At 39.9% G+C, this 18,636-nt stretch overlaps 1 protein-coding gene across 1 annotated transcript in view; it reads right to left on the bottom strand.

Annotated features, from left to right (window-relative positions):
- Positions 1-18,636, bottom strand: part of PTPRQ (protein tyrosine phosphatase receptor type Q) — a 239,820-nt gene that overhangs the window by 182,713 nt on the left and 38,471 nt on the right. The window contains exons 15-16 of the mRNA XM_040234499.1: positions 11,045-11,227; positions 10,587-10,688 (exon numbers count right to left, since the gene is read on the bottom strand). Of these exons, the coding sequence (XP_040090433.1) occupies positions 10,587-10,688; positions 11,045-11,227 (285 nt within the window). The remainder of the gene's footprint in view (positions 1-10,586; positions 10,689-11,044; positions 11,228-18,636) is intronic.

Below are 18,636 nucleotides of genomic sequence, written 5' to 3' on the forward strand. Positions count from 1 at the left end.
AGCCCACCAGGCTCCTCCATCCATGGAATTTTCTAGGCAAGAGTACTGGAGTGGGTTGCTATTTCCTTCTCCAGGGGATCTTCCCGACCCGGGGATCGAACCAGGGTCTCCCACATTGCAGGCAGATGCTTTACCATCTGAGCCACCAGGGAATCCCTTGCTTCAGGTCAGAGCTTAAACATAACTTAATCTGCTACATTTTCCTGGACACCTCAGAGCAGCTAAATTTTTTTTGTGTGTGATGATGAACACTTATACCAGTAATTATAAAAATTATTTGTCTACACATTTGTCAAATTTAGATCTCATCTAAAGAAGATAAGGAGTTCCTAATACCCAACAATAAGCAAAACTTCTGAGGCCTTTATCCATTCTAGGTTTGCTGTAATTTTTCTATAAGGGGGTTTTGTTCTTTACCCTATTTGTTAGCAATTGTCAATGACTGAGCCAAGGACTTAGATGGATGTTTTTACCATGACTTTGTATTTTGAACAGCCCAGGTATAATTTGAAACTATTGACGTGAGCAGTAATAAACTCTGACTGCTCAAAATAATAACATATGCTGTCTACTGGTGTAGCTTCCCTCATAAACCTCAAATTCTTACTACATGGGCTATTTAATTAGATTAGAAATTAAGAAGTGGGTACTATATTTAGTAGGGCATTGCTAAAATAATCTAGTACATCTTTCTGCTGCTGCTGCTGCTGCTGCTGCTAAGTCGCTTCAGTCGTGTCCAACTCTGTGCCACCCCATAGACGGCAGCCCACCAGGCTCCCCCATCCCTGGGATTCTCCAGGCAAGAACACTGGAGTGGGTTGCCACTTCCTTCTCCAATGCATGAAAGTGAAAAGTGAATGTTAAGTCGCTCAGTCGTGTCCGACTCTTAGCGACCCCATGGACTGCAGCCTACCAGGCTCCTCCGTCCATGGGATTTTCCAGGCAAGAGTACTGGAGTGGGGTGCCATTGCCTTCTCCGAGTACATCTTTCTGAGACATTATCTAAGATAGAAGACAATCTAACCTTCTACCCTAGCCTTTAACCACTGTCCCATGGGGAAAATTCATTTATTTGGTAAATTTTCACTTTGAGAGCAAGAAAAATCTAACTATGAAAAAATGAAAATTTGGACAGGTAAGTTCTGCTGAAGAAACAAGCAAAGGAAGGAGAGGCAATAACTAAGGAAGACTAACCCATCAGAAGACACAGAAACTGGGGTGCCTGGTGAATGACTGTAATCTGAACATCCACAAAGCACAGTTCAATGGGCAGATGGGGAAAGCTTGAGAGGGTGAAAAAAGATATTCTACAAACACATGTTACATCCAGAACTACTCCTCCTGGCAATGGGACTGACTTTTGCAGAAGAAGAAGAATATTCTCAAAATATACAATGTAAAAAACATAAAAGGCAAATCCAAATCCAAAATGCATCTCTCAAAAGTAATTTTCTTTTTAGCATGATAATATGTCTACAACTTTGTGAAGTAGCATTGTAAAGTGGTCTGAGTAGTAAAGTTGATTTTATTCAAGTGAGGAAAGGTGAGCTTAAAAGTTGAAAATGAAGGCTATTAACATTCAGGAATAGCATCTTGGCAAATTATGGAGAGAAATCTGGTAAATAGCCTGAACTCATTAGCAAGCTAATCTTAATAACATAAAAAATGCTGCAGGCCCTTCCTGATCCCAACACCTTGTCTCAGATTCATTGACTTATTGTGTGGCGAGCAGAACGAGCTTGGACTCCGTAAAGGTCACCCTGGGCATGAAATGACACATGTATGTAATATACCTGGCACAGGATAAAGGTTATGAGCTCTGTTTTCCTGGGATGTTGTTGCTTTTAAAAGCAACAGATTAAAAGGCAACTTAAGGAGAGAACAAGATGGCAGAGGAGCAGGTGGATGTGGAGTACATCTTTCTCCATGGATACATCAGGAACACACCGTCAGACACAGAAGTCCATGTAGAACACCAGCTGAGAGCGGACAGGAGTACCTGACCAGTGGAAAATAACATATAGAGACACGCAAAACTTGGTAGGGTAAAGGGAAAAACAGGAGTGTTAGTAGGATTGGACCTGCTCCCCCGGTGAGGGAACTGAAGCCAGGGTCCGATCCCCACCGCGGGACAATTGTCTGAGTCAGAGGAGAAACATTTAAGACTGAGAGTGAAACAGCTGATCGGTGGCAGCCATACACCCCTTATAGGAATGCTGGTCTCCTGGAAAGCACAGCGGCTGGAAGCTGGAGTCTATTAGGGACTGTGGAGCAATCTCAGGACGAGGGCTGCTGTTGACTGCAGAGAGACAGATCGAGGGGATGTGAGGGAGAAGATTGTGGTGGGAAATGTCTGTGGAGGAAAGCCAGGCAGCCATGGAAGCAAGGCGATACAGCTGCGTCACGTGCAGGGGGTGGAGCCATCACCATAGCCTCTCTCCCCCCACACAACAGCATCAGCAGCTGAACAATAGAGAGGCTGGCCCATCGAACGCCTGATGCACTGAACTATGGAGGAGGACCCCAGCCAGTGTGCTCCTTTAAGTGACTGATGCACTGATCTACAGAGTAGGACCTCAGCCAGAGGGGCCCTTCTATGTGCCAGACATGCCTAACAACAGAGAAGGACCCCAGGCAAGGGAGCCCTCCAAGTGCCTGAACAGGTGGAGGTACGGAGAAACACCGACCAGAGAGGCCTTCCGACCACCAACCAGCTACAAGAAGCTTGGAGAAAGATGCTGACAGGGCCATAACTCCGGCCGCAGAGGCAGCTTGTGCACCGGCACACTTGGCGTCACCTGGGTCCCTGCAAGCCAAGCAGCTGCACCACCTTCACACTCACCTCTCACTTGGGCAAAGCTGCCACAGGCAAAAAAACGTCTTGCCTCTATGCCCACAGCGTTGCTTCATTCATGTGCAGCTCCTTGTGACCCTGTAGGCTGTGGCCTGCCAGGCTCCTCTATCAGAGAGGGGGCTCTCCAGGCAAGAATACTGGAGCATACTGGCCAGTACTGGTCACCATACCCTTCTAGAGCACTGTATTTCCTGCTGCCCTAGCCGCCAACCCCACTGAGTACCTGGTGCTGCCAGAGCCCCTGTGATCCAAGCAGCTGTCCCACCTCCACACGTGGCCCTCACGGGGGCAAACCCAAGCCCTCCAGGGCAGCCTCAGGAGCAAACCGCAGTGGACGACCCACATGCAGAGGTGGAAATAAAACCACAATTGAAATCTAGGGGCAGTGTGGCTAAGGAGGAAGACCCCAAACCTTCCCAGCATCTGTACAAGCGGCAGACTAAATCCACATGGTCCACTGGCAGACATTGTGTCTATGGAATATATAAAAGGTCACTGAGCGCTCCGACAAAAGAGAACGCCCTAGCTCTGATAGCTGTGGACACTGGAGGCAAGAACACACAGAAGTCAGACCAGATTAGAATCTGAGCTGCCCCCAGAGCAGGTCCAGAGTTCAGCACAGTGTTGGCGGGCATCCTAGGGAGGTGAGGTGGGCTGTGACTCCCAGCGAGGGAAAGGACTCTGACAGCAGTGACTCAAGAAAAACATTTATTATTCTTATGTTTTGACTTGTTCTGTAGATTCTTTTGGAACTTTTTATTTTCCTTCCCCCCCACCCCCGCCCCCGCCGTTGTAGTTGTTGATTTTATTGGCAATATGAAATCTAATTAAGCTTTCGAGCTTTTTTTTTTCTTCTCAGTTACATTTTTTAGTTGTTATAAACCTCTGCCCCTACACTGGGCTTTTGTAGTTCTATGGAATTTTTCTCTTTTTTAATTTTAATTTTTTAAACTTATTATATTTTTCTACATTTATTCCTTTGTTTGCTTTTCCTACTGTTCTTTTCCCCTTGCAGTTAATCTTTAATGTATATAAATATTTATCTATCCCTATTTAACTTTTCATATCTATTCTTTCTTTCTTTCCTTTCTTCTTAACATATTTGTTAGTTTTATTTTCATTGCTTTATTCCTCAGTTGGCACCTTGCTTTAGTTTTGTGTTCCAGTTTGTGCTTTAGTTAGTTTTATTCTGGTAGATATAACTTTTGCTTTCCTTTGTTCGCCAGGTCAATCTATTGTACTTTATTTTTGTTGGACTGTTTTGATTTTGCTTATGGGTATATATGTATATGTGTATATTCAGTCACACTTTTTATTGTTGTTATAAACCTCTGCCTCTACATTGGACTTTTGCAGTTCTATGGAATTTTTCTTTTTTTCTTTTTTCTTCCTTTTTTTTTCTTTTTTATAATTTTAATTTCCATTTTTTTAAACACTATTATTTTTTTGACATGTATTCCTTTGCTTGCTTTTCCTACTGTTCTTTCCCCCTTGCAGTTAATCTTTAATGTAGATAAATCTTCTTCATCTACCTCTATTTAACTTTGCGTATCTATTCTTTCTTTTCTTTCTTTCCTTTCCTCTCAACATATTTGTTAGTTTTGTTTTCATTGCTTTATTCCCCACTTGGCACCTTGCTTTAGTTTTGTTTTCCAGTTTGTGCTTTAGTTAGTTTTGTTCTTAACAGGTAAATACAATTTTTGATTTCCTTTGTTCACTGGGTCAATCTACTATTTGACTTGGGTTTATATGTATATGTATATATTCCATTATTTTAAGTATTATTTGGCTGATTTTGTAACTGCCATTTTCCTGGGGTTCACTTTGGTTTCTCATTTTTGGATATTTGTTTTAATCTCACTTAATGCCATAACAAACCACTTATGGAATCTTCGTTCCTGACCAGAGATCAAGTCCTGAGCCTTTGGGGTGGGAGCACTGACTCCAAGACCCTAGACTACCAGAGAATTAACCCTAGGGAGTATCAAATAGTGAGAACTCACACAAAGGAAACCACTTGAATACGAGACCCGGCATCACCCAACCACCAGTAGCACTCTGTTCAGGGCACCTCATCTAAAGGACAAACAAAACAAAAATACAAACCCAATCATTAGGAGACAGGATTACCACCTTACTCAGCCTTGCCCATCAGAGGAAAAACAAACAAAAACTCAGCACAAATCTCACCCTACACAAACCATCCAAGGGCAGAAACCAAAAGGAAGAAAGAATTCAACCTTGAAGACTGGGAAAGAGAGACCTCAAACACAAAAAGTTAAAAAAAAAAATAATGAAAAGGCAGAGAAATACTACACAAATGAAGGAACAAACTAGAAACACAGAAGTCCAAATAAAGAGGAAATAGACAAACTACCTGAAAAAGAATTCGGAATAATTATAGTAAGATGATCAAAAACTTTGAAAATAAAATGTGGAAAATGCAAGAATCAATTAACAAAAAGAAGAATTAAAGAATAAACATACAAACAACCAATTACTGAAATTAAAAATACTCTAGAAGGAATCAATAGCAGAATATCTGAAGCAGAAGAAAGAATCAGTGAACTGGAAGACAAAATCTTGGAAATAACTTCTAAAGAGCAGGACAAAGTAAAAAGAATAAAAAGAACTGAGGATAGTCCAGAGAACTCTGGGACAATATCAAATGCACCAACATTTAAACTACAGGGGTTCCAGAAGGATATGGAAAAATTTTGAAGAGATTATAGTTGAAATTTTCCTCAATATGGAAAAAGAAATAGTCACTCAAGTCCAAGAGGCACAGAGTCCCATACAGGATAAACCCAAGGAGAAACATGCCAAGACACATACTAATCAAATTAACAAAGACTAAATACAAAGAAAGAATATTAAAATCAGCAAGGGAGAAGCAACAAGTAACATATAAGGGAAACCCCATACGCTTAACAGCTGATCTCTCAGCAGAAACTCTGCAGGCCAGAAGGGAATGGCAGGATACAGTTAAAGTACTGAAAGGGAAAAATCTACCCAGCAAGGATCTCATTCAAAATTGATGGAAATATAAAAAGCTTTTCAGACAAGCAAGAGAATTCACTACCACCAAACCAGCTTTACAACAAATGTTAAAGGGACTTATATAGTCAAGAAGTACAAGAGAAGAAAAAAGATCTACAAAATCAACTCCAAACAATTAAGAAAATGGCAATAGGAACATATATATCAATAATTACTTTAAATGTAAATGGATTAATGCTCCAACAAAAAGACACAGACTAGCTGAATGGATACAAAAACAAGACCCATATATATGAACTGTCTATAAGAAACCCACTTCAGACCTAAAGTCACATAGAGACTGAAAGTGAGCAGATGGAAAAATATATGCCATGCAAATGGGAAGCAAAAGAAAGCTGGAGTAGCAAACCTCATATCACACAAAATAGACCTTAAAATAAAGAATATTACAAGAGATAAGGAAGGACACTACATAGTGATCAAGGGATCGATCCAAGAGGAAGACATAACAATTGTAAATATCTATCACCCAACACAGGAGCACCTCAATACATAAGACAAACTCTGACAGACATAAAAGGAGAAACTGACAGCAACACAATGATAGTAGGAGACTTCAAACCCCACTCACACCAATGGACAGATCATCAAAACATAAAATTAATAAGGAAACACACGTCTTAAATGATGCATCTGATGAGATGGATCTCACTGATATCTTCAGGACATTCCATCCAAATGCAGAAGAATACACCTTCTTCTTAAGTGCACATGGAACATTCCCCAGGAGAGACCACATCTTGGGTCACAAATCAAGCCTCAGTAAATTTAAGAAAATTGAAATTGTATCAAGCATCTTCTCCAAACACAATGCTATGAGACTAGATATCAATTACACGAAAAAAAAGTGTAAGAAACACAAACACAGGGAAATTAAATAACACATTTCAACACATAATCACCAACAGGTTACTGAAGAGATCAAAAAGGAAATCGAAAAATTTCTAGAAATAAATGATGATGAAAACATGACAACTCAAAACCTATGGGATGCAGCAAAAGCAGTTCTAAGAGAGAAGTTTATAGCAATACAATCCCACCTCAAGAAATAAGAAAAACATCAAACAGACAACCTAACTTTACAGCTAAAACAACCGGAAGAAGAAGAACCAAAAAAAAGTAATAGAAGGAAAGAGAAATTTATTTCTGAGCAGAAATGAAATGAAATGAAAGAAACAATAGTAAAGATAAATAAAAATAAAAGCTGGTTATTTGAGAAGATAAACAAAATTGACAAACCTCTAGCCAGACTCATCAAGAAAAAAGAGAGAAGAATCAACCAAAATTAGAAATGAAAAAGAAGAGGTTACAACAGACAATGCAGAAATACAAAGGGTTATAAGAGACTATTATGAACACCTATAAGGCAATAAAATGGATAACCTAGAAGAAATGGACAGATCCTTAGAAAAGTTCAATATTCCAAGATTGAATCAAGAGGAAGAAATTATGAACAACCCAATAACAAGCACTGAAATTGAAGCTGTGATCCAAAATCTCTGAAAAATCACAAGCCCAGGACTAGATGGCTTAACAGGAGAATTCTATCAAACATTCAGAGAAAAGCTAATGCCTATTCTTTTAAAACTTTTTCAAAACATTGAAGAGGGAGGAACACTACCAAATTCATTCTATGAGGGCACCATCACCCTGATACCAAAACCAGACAAAGACAACACAAAAAAAGAAAACTACAGGCCAATATCACTGATGAACATAGATGCAAAAATCCACAACAAAATTTTAACAAGCAAAATTCAGCAACGCATCAAAAAGCTCATACACCATGATGAAGCTGGCTTTATTCCAGGGATGTAGGGATTCTTCAATATACGCAAATCAATGTGATACACCATATTAAAAAATTGAAAGAGAAAAATCATACTAATCTCAATAGATGCAGAAAAGCCTTGGCCAAAATTCAGCACTCATTTATGATTAAAACTCTTCAAAAATGTGCACAGAAGGAACCTACCTCAACATAGTAAAGGCCATAAATGATAAGCCTACAGCAAACATTATTCTCAATGGCAAAAAACCAAAAGCATTCCCCCTAAGATCAGGAACAAGACAAGGGTGTCCACTTTCACCACTATTATTCAACATAGTTTTGGAAGTCCTAGTTACAGCAATCAGAAAAGAAAAAGAAATAAAAGGAATCCAGATTGGAAAAGAAGTAAAGCTCTCACTGTTTGCAGATGACATGATACTATACATAGAAAACCCTAAAGATAGTATTAGAAAATTACTAGAGCTATTCATTGAAATTAGCAAAGTTGCAGGATACAAAATCAATACACAGAAATCACTTGCATTTCGATAAACTAACATTGAAAAATCAGGAAGAGAAATTAAGGAATCAAGCACCTTCACCATTGCAACCAAAAGAATTAAATATCTAGGAATAAACTTACATAAGGAGACAAAAGAAATGTGCACAGAAAATTATAAGACACTAATGAAAGAAACCAAAGATGACATAAACAAATGGAGAGATATTCCATGTTCCTAGATAGAAAGAATCAATACTGTGAAAATAACTATACTACCAAACACACTCTACAGATTCAGTGCAATCCCTATCAAATTACCAATGCCATTTTTCATAGAACTAGAACAAAAAATTTCACAATTCATACGGAAACACAAAAGACCCCAAATAGCCAAAGCAGTCTTGAGAAAGAAGAATCAAGTTGAAGGAATCAACCTTCCTGACTTCAGGTTATACTACAAAGCTACAGTCATCAAGACAGTGCAGCACTGATACAAAAACAGAAATATAGACCAATGGAACAAGATAGAAAGCCCAGAAATAAACCCATGCATCTATGGGTACCTTATTTTTGACAAAAGGGGCAAGAATATACAATGTGGCAAAGATAGCCTCTTCAATAAATGGTGCTGGGAAAACTGGACAGCTACATGTAAAAGAGTGAAATAGAACACTTCCTAACACCATACACAAAGATAAACTCAAAATAGAAGAAAGACCTAAATGTAAGACCAGAAACTATAAAACTTTTAGAGGAAAACATAAGCAGAACACTCAACAACATAAATCAAAGCAAGATCCTCTATGACCCACCTCCTAGAGTAATGGAAATAAAAACAAAAGTAAACAAGTGAGACTTGATTAAACTTAAAAGCTTTTGTGAAGCAAAGGAAACTATAACCAAGGTGAAAAGACAACTCTAAGAATGGGAGAAAATAATAGCAAATGAAACAACTGACAAAGGATTAATTTCCAAAATATACAAGCAGCTCATACAACTCAATGCCAGAAAAACAACCAACCCAATCAAAAAGTGGGGGAAAGACCTAAACAGACATTTCTCCAAAGAAAACATATGAAACAAACAAACAAACATGGCTAACAAACACATGAAAAGATACTCAACATCATTCATTATTAGAGAAATGCAAATCAAAACCACAAACTACAAAATCAACTCACACTGGTCAGAACGGCCATCATCAAAAAGTCTACAAACAAATGCTGGAGAGGGTGAGGAGAAAAGGGAACACCCTTGCACTGTTGGTGGGAATGTCAATTGATACAGCCACTATGGAAGATGGTACGGAGACTCCTTTAAAAACTAGGAATAAAGCCACCATATGACCCAACAATCCCATTCCTGGGCATATACCCTGAGGAAACCAAAATTGAAAAAGACACAAGTATCCCATTGTTCCTTGCAGCAGTATTTACAATAGCTAGAACATGGAGGCAGCCTAGATTTCCATCGACAGATGAATGGATAAAGAAGTTGTGGTATACATTATTCAGCCATAAAAAGGAATGCATTTGATTCAGTTCTGATGAAGTGGATGAACCTAGAACCTATTATACAGAGTGAGGTGAGTCAGAAAGAGAAAGGTAAATATTCTAACACATATATATGGAATTTAGAAGGATGGTTCTGAAGAACTTATTTCCAGGGTAGCAATGGAGAAACAGACAGAGAACAGACTTATGGACATGGGGAGAAGGGAGGAGAGGGTGAGATGTATGGAGAGAGTAACATGGAAACTTACATAACCACATGTAAATAGATAGCCAATGGGAATTTGTCCTATGGCTCAGGAAACTCAAACAGGGGCTCTGTATCAACCTAGAGGGGTGGGATGGGGAGGGAGATGGGAGGGAGTTTCAAAAAGGAGGAGATATCTGTATACTTATGGCTGATTCATGTTGAGGTTTGACAGAAAACAACATTCTGTAAAGCAACATTTTATCCTTCAATAAAAAATAAACTTTAAAAATGCTGCAGGTTGACATAACAGAATCTACTACAAAACTTATTAAATGTCTATTCTTGCGAATGTTAAAAGTGAAAAACATGGTCATAACATACCCAGATTGATGTTCAAGCTATTTGCACCAAAATTTTAGCCTTAAAAATTCCCATCGAAAAAAAAAATTACTGATTTTTACAGAATATGAATGACTTAAGAATTAAAAAATGCATTTTATACCTGATTTTGCTAAACATAAATATGACTTTTCAAGCTTCTTTTAAACCATGACAATGAAATCTCCATATAAAGCTGATGCAGCACATAAGTGCTACTCAAGGCAAGGAGAATTCTTATACTATATCTTCATTTTATATACATGTTTTTTGAAACGTGACAGATTAAAAATTTATCAACTCTTCACTGCTATATTTACCATCTTCTTCAGTAAGCACATTTATGGGTGCACTCCGAATTCCTTCACCTTTGAGTGTGCTAGCTGACACCTCAATTGTATACTGTGTGTACTTCTTCAGTCCTAAATAGAAATAAGATAGATAACACTTAGAAAATAACCTTTAATTATATGCAGGAAAAAAAAAAAAAACTATGAAATGTTTCTTAACAACCTTCCAAAAGTGAAAACTAAGTGAAAATGTAGTTCTTGGAATAGTAACTCCTATTATGAAGACAGAACAATATAGAAAAATGTGGAAAAGAATTGAGTCTTTTTTCATGTGATCTGCAATAGACTCCTACCTTATTGAACCAAAGAACCGGAACTGTCACACTCGGCATAAAACTAACGACACTTCGCACTTACTTACAACAAGCCAAGGATTTGTGATCACTCAGTCAAAATAAACGTAAATATCCAACATTATATCTTTTTACCTTTAATATTCTGGATCAAAGAAGTTGTATTTATCGTTCTTTCCTCATTTCCATTACTTTTCATTAGATAAATTGTATATTTTTGTATAATTCCATTGGGACTACTTGGAGGGAAGAATGACAGCTCAATCTCTCCAGAGGAAATATTTTTGTAAGTAATATTTTCTGGTGCACTATCAGGCACTGGAAAAAAATTACATATATATATATACACATACAGCATAAACAGTTCTACGCTAATAATGTATTCTGCTAACGTTTTCACCCCAGTGGTCTAGGATACACACACATATACACACTTGTCAAGTCACTTCAGTCATGTCTGACTCTTTGTGGCCCAGGGACTGTAGCCTGCCAGGCTCCTCTGTCCAAGGGATTCTCCAGGCAAGAATACTGGAGTGGGTAGGTAGCCATGCCCAGGGATTGAGCCTGCGTCTCCTGTGGCTCCTGCATTGCAGGATATTCTTACCACTGACCCTCCAGGAAAGCGCGCACACACACACACACACACACACACACACACCAGAATATTCGCTAGAATGCAATTATAATAAATATCCTAAATGTAGAAAAATATGGGTATATTATAGCACTTGCAACTGTGCAAGAAAATTTTCATCTCAAAGAAAATTCATACTGCAACTCTACAGAATAAAGTTTATTGGATGATATTTTTTATCAAAATACTTGAGACTATACTAAACTGTCTTACTGAGCAGAACATGCAGATACAGTGGTCCCGTAGTACATGCAGGGAAATGGTTTCAGGGCCCCCATGCCCCGACCCCTTTCATGGATACCAAACGCCAAGTATGCTCAAGTCCCTTATATATAATTGCACAGTATCTGCATAGAACCTAATGACATCCTCCTGTATACTTTAAATCGTCTCTAGATTATTTATAATACCTAATACAATGGAAATGCTATGTAAATAGTTGCTTGCCAGCATGCAGGAAATTTAAGTTTTGCTTTTTAGAACACTTTTTCTGCAACTTTTTTTCAAAAACTTTCAGTGCACAATTGGTTGAATCTGTGGATTCAGGGCCCACAGGTACAGGCTAACTGTACAAGAAGGAGAACTTGAAAACACTCAAAAATTGATTCTGCCTTTCATTAATAACAACATATAAATGGTTAGTAGATTAGTTTTGATATACAATATGATCTATGACAAGGCAAGGATCCTCTGCTAGATAATAGGAAAGGATATAATAACCTGGTAACAAATATAATAACCTGGTGCAGTCTCCTGCACCCCACTCCAGTACTCTTGCCTGGAAAATCCATGGACGGAGGAGCCTGGTAGGCTGCAGTCCATGGGGTCACTAAGAGTCAGACACGACTGAGCGACTTCACTTTGACTTTTCTCTTTCATGCATTGGAGAAGGACATGGCAACCCACTCCAGAGTTCTTGCCTGGAGAATCCCAGGGACAGCGGAGCCTGGTGGGCTGCCGTCTATGGGGTCGCACAGAGTCGGACACAACTGAAGCAATTTAGCAGCAGCAGCAAGGATGTGTGTGCTTAGTCACTCAGTCTTGTCCAACTCTTTGTGACCTCCCAAACTGTAGCCCGCCAGGCTTCTCTGTTCGCGGGATTTTCCAGGCAAGAATACTGGATGGATTGCCATTTTCTTCTCTGGGGGATCTATATGACCCAGGGATCAAATCTGCATTTCTTGTTTCTCTTGCATTGCAGGCGGTTTCTTTACCCGTTGAGCCATCAGGGAAGCCCAAGGATACAATTTATCTGTAAATAAAATATCAGTTTCCTGTATCTACCAATGTTTTTATTATATTGAATGTAATGGCCACAAAATGGTTCTCTACATATAATCAACTACTTATACTACATGTGGGATTCCAATTCTAGAAAACTGGATAGTGGAAAAGCTACACTAAATGAATGATCATTATAATTCAAAGAAGTAAAACTTTACATAAAATTAACCTTTTTCTTGTAAGGAATTGCAGAGCTGGCAAAGAAGTCAGAAATCTATGGTGGACCATAAACAAATACAAAAAATAAAATAAAATAAAACAAACACAAAACACAGTAAAAATAGGAGTCCTGATATGAAAGCTGGAACTAAAGCCTACTCTGACTTATAGGGTAATGGTCCATCCTGGTGACTTTGAGTTTCTGTATTAACTGCCGTGTGGAGAGCCAGAAAAAGAAGATAAAACCCTAGGCCAGAAGGGTAAAAAATATCCCTGCATCAAGTGTTGGATCCCCAAAGAATGCAATTTCAACAAGACCCACGATACGGGCCAGTTCTGGGGGCACTTTGAATGCTTCAGCTGAGTTGAAGAGAACCTGAGTGGTTCTTCCTAGATTTGTGCAACGTGGTATGCTCACTCTCACAGAACAAGGAGAAGGAAATCTACCAAGAAAAAGAGGACAGAAAAGTAACTTTTTTCCTCTTATGCCTCTGGATGGAGAGGAGGAATAGGAAAAAAGAAAAAAATAAAACTATGCATTGTTGGAACTGTAAGCCTATCCCTATGAGCATACGTGGCCCAGATCCATGGAACATATATAATCACTTAGAGCCAACGTGGAACAATGGACTGATTCAAAATTGGGAACAGAGTATGTCAAAGTTGTATAATGTCACCCTTGCTTATTTAACCTAGATGCAGAGTTCAGTTCAGTTCAGTTGCTCAGTCGTGTCTGACTCTTTGCGACCCCATGAATCGCAGCACACCAGGCCTCCCTGTCCATCACCATCTCCTGGAGTTCACTCAGACCCACGTCCATTGAGTCCGTGATGCCATCCAGCCATCTCATCCTGGGTCGTCCCCTTCTCCTCCTGCCCCTAATCCCTCCCAGCATCAGAGCCTTTTCCAATGAGTCAACTCTTCCCATGAGGTGGCCAAAGTACTGGAGCTTCAGCTTTAGCATCATTCCTTCCAAAGAAATCCCAGGGCTGATCTCCTTCAGAATGGACTGGTTGGATCTCCTTGCAGTCCAAGGGACTCTCAAGAGTCTTCTCCAACACCACAGTTCAAAAGCATCAATTCTTTGGCGCTCAGCCTTCTTCACAGTCCAACTCTCAGACCCATACATGACCACAGGAAAAACCATTGCCTTGACTAGACAGACCTTAGTCGGCAAAGTAATGTCTCTGCTTTTAAATACAGTCTAGGTTAGTCATAACTTTTCTTCCAAGGAGTAAGTGTCTTTTAATTTCATGGCTGCAGTCACCATCTGCAGTGATTTTGGAACCCAAAAAAATAAAGTCTGATGCTGTTTCTACTGTTTCCCCATCTATTTCCTATGAAGTGATGGGACCAGATGTCATGATCTTCGTTTTCTGAATGTTGAGCTTTAAGCCAACTTTTTCACTCTCCTCTTTCACTTTCATCAAGAGGCTTTTTAGTTCCTCTTCACTTTCTGCCATAAGGGTGGTGTCATCTGCATATCTGAGGTTATTGATATTTCTCCTGGCAATCTTGATTCCAGCTTGTGTTTCTTCCAGTCCAGCATTTCTCATGATGTACTCTGCATAGAAGTTAAATACACAGGGTGACAATATACAGCCTTGATGTACTCCTTTTCCCTATTTGGAACCAGTCTGTTGTTCCATGTCCAGTTCTAACTGTTGCTTCCTGACCTGCATACAGATTTCTCAGGCAGGTTAGGTGGTCTGGTATTTCCATCTCTTTCAGAATTTTCATCTTGTGAAACACTGGGCTGGATGAACACAAGCTGGAACCAAGACTGCCAGGAGAAATATTAATAATCTCAGATATCCATTTCACACCACCCTAATGGCAGAAAGCAAAGAAGAATTAAAGATCCTCTTGATGAAGGTGAAAGAGGAGAGAGAAAAAGCTGGCTTACAACTCGGCATTCAAAAATGAAGATCATGGCATCTGGTCCCATCACTTCATGGCAAATAGATGGGGAAACAAGGGAAACAGTAATAGACTATTTTCTTGGGCTCCAAAATCACTGCAGACGGTGACTGCAGCCATGAAATTGAAAGATGCTTGGTCTTTGGAAGAAAAGTTATGACAAATCTAGACAGCATATTAAAAAGCAGAGACATTACTTTGCTGACAAAGATCTATATAGTCAAAGCCATGGTTTTTCCAATAGTTGTGCATAGGTGCGAGAGCTATACGATAAAAAAAGGATGGTGGTGGTATTTAGTTGCTAGGTCATGTCTGATTCTTGCGACCCTATGGACTGTAGCCTGCCAGGTTCCTCTGTCCATGGGATTCTCCAGGCAAGAATACTAGAAGGGGTTGCCATTTCCTTCTTCAAGGGATCTTCCTGACCCAGGAATCAAACCCAGGTCTCCTATATTTCAGGAGATTCTTTACCTATTGCAGACTGTTTACATTTACCATTGCAAATGCTTTACCAACTAAGCTACAAGTGAAGCCCAAAAAAGGATGAGTGCCAAAGAATTGAGGCCTTCAAACTGTAGTGCTGGAAAACACTCTTGAGAGTCCCTTGGACAGCAAGATTGAACCAATAAATCCTGAAGGAAATCAACCCTGAATATTCATTGAAAGGACTGATGCTGAAGTTGAAGCTCCAATACTTTGGCCACCTGATGTGAAGGGCCAACTAGTTGGAAAAGACCCTGATGCTGAGAAAGACTGAAGACAGGAGGAAAGGGGACAACAGAGGATGAGATGGTTGGATGGCATCACCAACTCAATGGACATGAGTTTTAGCAAGCTCTGGGAGTTGGTGATGGACAGGGAAGCCTGGCATGCTATAGCCCACAGGGTCGCAAAGAGTTGGACACAACTGAGCAACTGAACAACAAATATAGCCTGAAAAGACCTCTACTTCAGAACAGAAATTAAAATGAATTTGTAATACCGAGTTGCCATTACTCAAAAGCAATTACCAGAAGCAAACACACATTCTCTCTGAAGAAACTCAACTTTAACTTAGGTCACGATTAGACAGAAAAGTGATATCGATTGAAAAACTACTGGAATTCTCTACCCAGAAAAGTTAACAATAGCAAAATACCAACACCGTCAGCCAATCAGAAACAGAGAGAAAGCCATCAGTGTAATATCACTAGCTGAAACTGTAAGCAATGCATTTACACAGAAAAATACTTGCAGGAGATGAAAGACCATAGTTGGGAAGATAATGGTTTAAAATTGCCTTTATAGAACAATAATGATTAACTTGAGGTTTAAATAATATAAATTAGATATATATATTATCATTGCCAATACTCATAATGCCATCACAAGTTCTTTTCCTTCAAGAGAAAGAATTCAACCTTTTTACTGGTATTCTAAATACAATGGATATAAATATGCTACTAATAAATTTAGTAAAGAAAATTCAGAAAAGTATCCCTCACCCCCACTGTTACCTGTTATGGAGTGTATTGCATCTAAGGCAGACTTAACAGGAAAGACTTCCATAAAAATGCTGACATTTCCAAAACTTTGGGAAGAACTTTAATTCGATGCACAGCTTGATAGAACAATATAATCCTACAATCCCTCCCCAAATACTCAAAATCTTCCCTAGTATCTTCCTAAACCAATGCATTAAATTGACAAAAATCCTCAACAAGTATTCTGCTTACTTAACCTTCTGGCTCTAAGTGAAATCTTAAAACTGCTTGAGAATACTACAACATAACACTCGGGTTGGCAGCTATTTGTTTTTCTCTCATCATCTCTGGAACCATAGGGCCTAGAACCCTTTCCATATCGAGGTGTGTTCTTTCCTCTTCCTGAAAAACTCTAGGTGTTACCCCTCCTTTAAGACAGTCATCCAATGGTTCTCTGCCATTTCTCCAAACATCTTAAAAATGCAGTCGCCTGACAACTGACCTCCTCTCTACCACTGTGAGATGTCAGTTCAGTTCAGTTGCTCAGTCGTGTCTGACTCTCTGCGACCCCATGAATCGCAGCACACCAGGCCTCCCTGTCCATCACCAACTCCCAGAGTTCACTCAGATTCAAGTCCATCGAGTCAGCGATGCCATCCAGCCATCTACTCCTCTGTCGTCCCCTTCTCCTCCTGCCCCCAATCCCTCCCAGCATCAGAGTCTTTTCCAATGAGTCAACTCTTCACATGAGGTGGCCAAAGTACTGGAGCTTCAGCTTTAGCATCATTCCTTCCAAAGAAATCCCAGGGCTGATCTCCTTCAGAATGGACTGGTTGGATCATGGAAATAACCTGTGTAACTCCCTAGACTCTATATTCCTTGAGCTCCACGATGCCAATATTGTTTTCCTCCGCTTCCCTCTAATCAGCAGCCTTCATGGCAACACCTGAGGCCTGCATTACCAATAACTGCCAATATTCCTCTCTTTGGCAACTATCTACATCTCCAGCTGACCAACCACTACACTGTCAGTTCAACAAGTCACTGACACTCACCAAGTCTTTACTGCCCATCACCACGCTTAACATCCTCAGCTCCCTGCTTACTCAGGTCAGACAGTCTATCACTAGAGTCACTCCCTAGCAATCTCCACCAACTCCTTTTTCTATCTTACTTTTCTGGCAAAATTTCAACGTTGTTTAAACTGAACTCAGGACTAGTCTACATCTGCAATGCAACAGGTGAACATGTCTGAATAAAACACCACTCCATGCTGACTAGCCTTACTTTAATTTATAACCTCAAATCTCAATCTTTTTCCATCACTTGGCAGCCTATCTATTTTTCAATTAATTCAGTCTTCTACTGTTATGCTTGTTTTCACCATCTTCTTTCTCCACAAACATCCAGTATCTCCTCCCTCTCTTTATTCCAACCTGATAAACCTGCTTCTAATTTCATTGAGAAAATAAAAACAGTCAGAGGACTATATGTTTTCCTACCACTCATCTTCAACTGCCTTATCTAAAACCTAGTCCATTTCTGCACTAAATTCCATTCCATCTACCTAGTTAGACTTTAGACTTGCCATTTTTTCCTCTCTGTTGTATTTTTAGTTTTTCTCTCATCACTGAATTATTTCTATCATGATACATACATTGTATGCGGCTTCCCTGGTAGCTCAGCAGGTAAAGAATCCACCTGCAAGCAGACCCTGGTTCGATCCCTAGGTTGGGAAGATCCCCTGGAGGGCACGGCAATCCATTCCAGTATTCTTGCCTGGAGAATCCCATGGACTGAGGAGCCTGGTGGGCTATAGTCTGCTGCTGCTACTGCTAAGTCGCTTCAGTCGTGTCTGACTCTGTGTGACCCCATCGATGGCAGCCCACCAGGCTCCCCCGTCCCTGGGATTCTCCAGGCAAGAATACTGGAGTGGGTTGCCATTTCCTTCTCCAATGCATGAAAGTGAAAAGTGAAAGTGAAGTCACTCAGTCGTGTCCGACTCTTAGTGACCCCATAGACTGCAGCCCACCAGGCTCCTCCATCCATGGGATTTTCCAGGCAAGAGTACTGGAGTGGGGTGCCATTGCCTTCTCCAGGGCTATAGTCTACGGAGTCGCAAAGAGTCGGACACAGCTGGGTGACTAAGCACGGCACACACACATCGTATACACTGAACACACATCAGTTATTGCTCTATTCTGTCCTCCACTCTATATTCACATTTCTCAAACCTTGCCTTTACCCATTTTCTCCACTTTCTTGCC

This window comes from Oryx dammah, unplaced genomic scaffold (assembly GCF_014754425.2).
Source record: "Oryx dammah isolate SB20612 unplaced genomic scaffold, SCBI_Odam_1.1 HiC_scaffold_29, whole genome shotgun sequence".
NCBI classification, from domain to species: Eukaryota; Metazoa; Chordata; class Mammalia; order Artiodactyla; family Bovidae; genus Oryx; species Oryx dammah.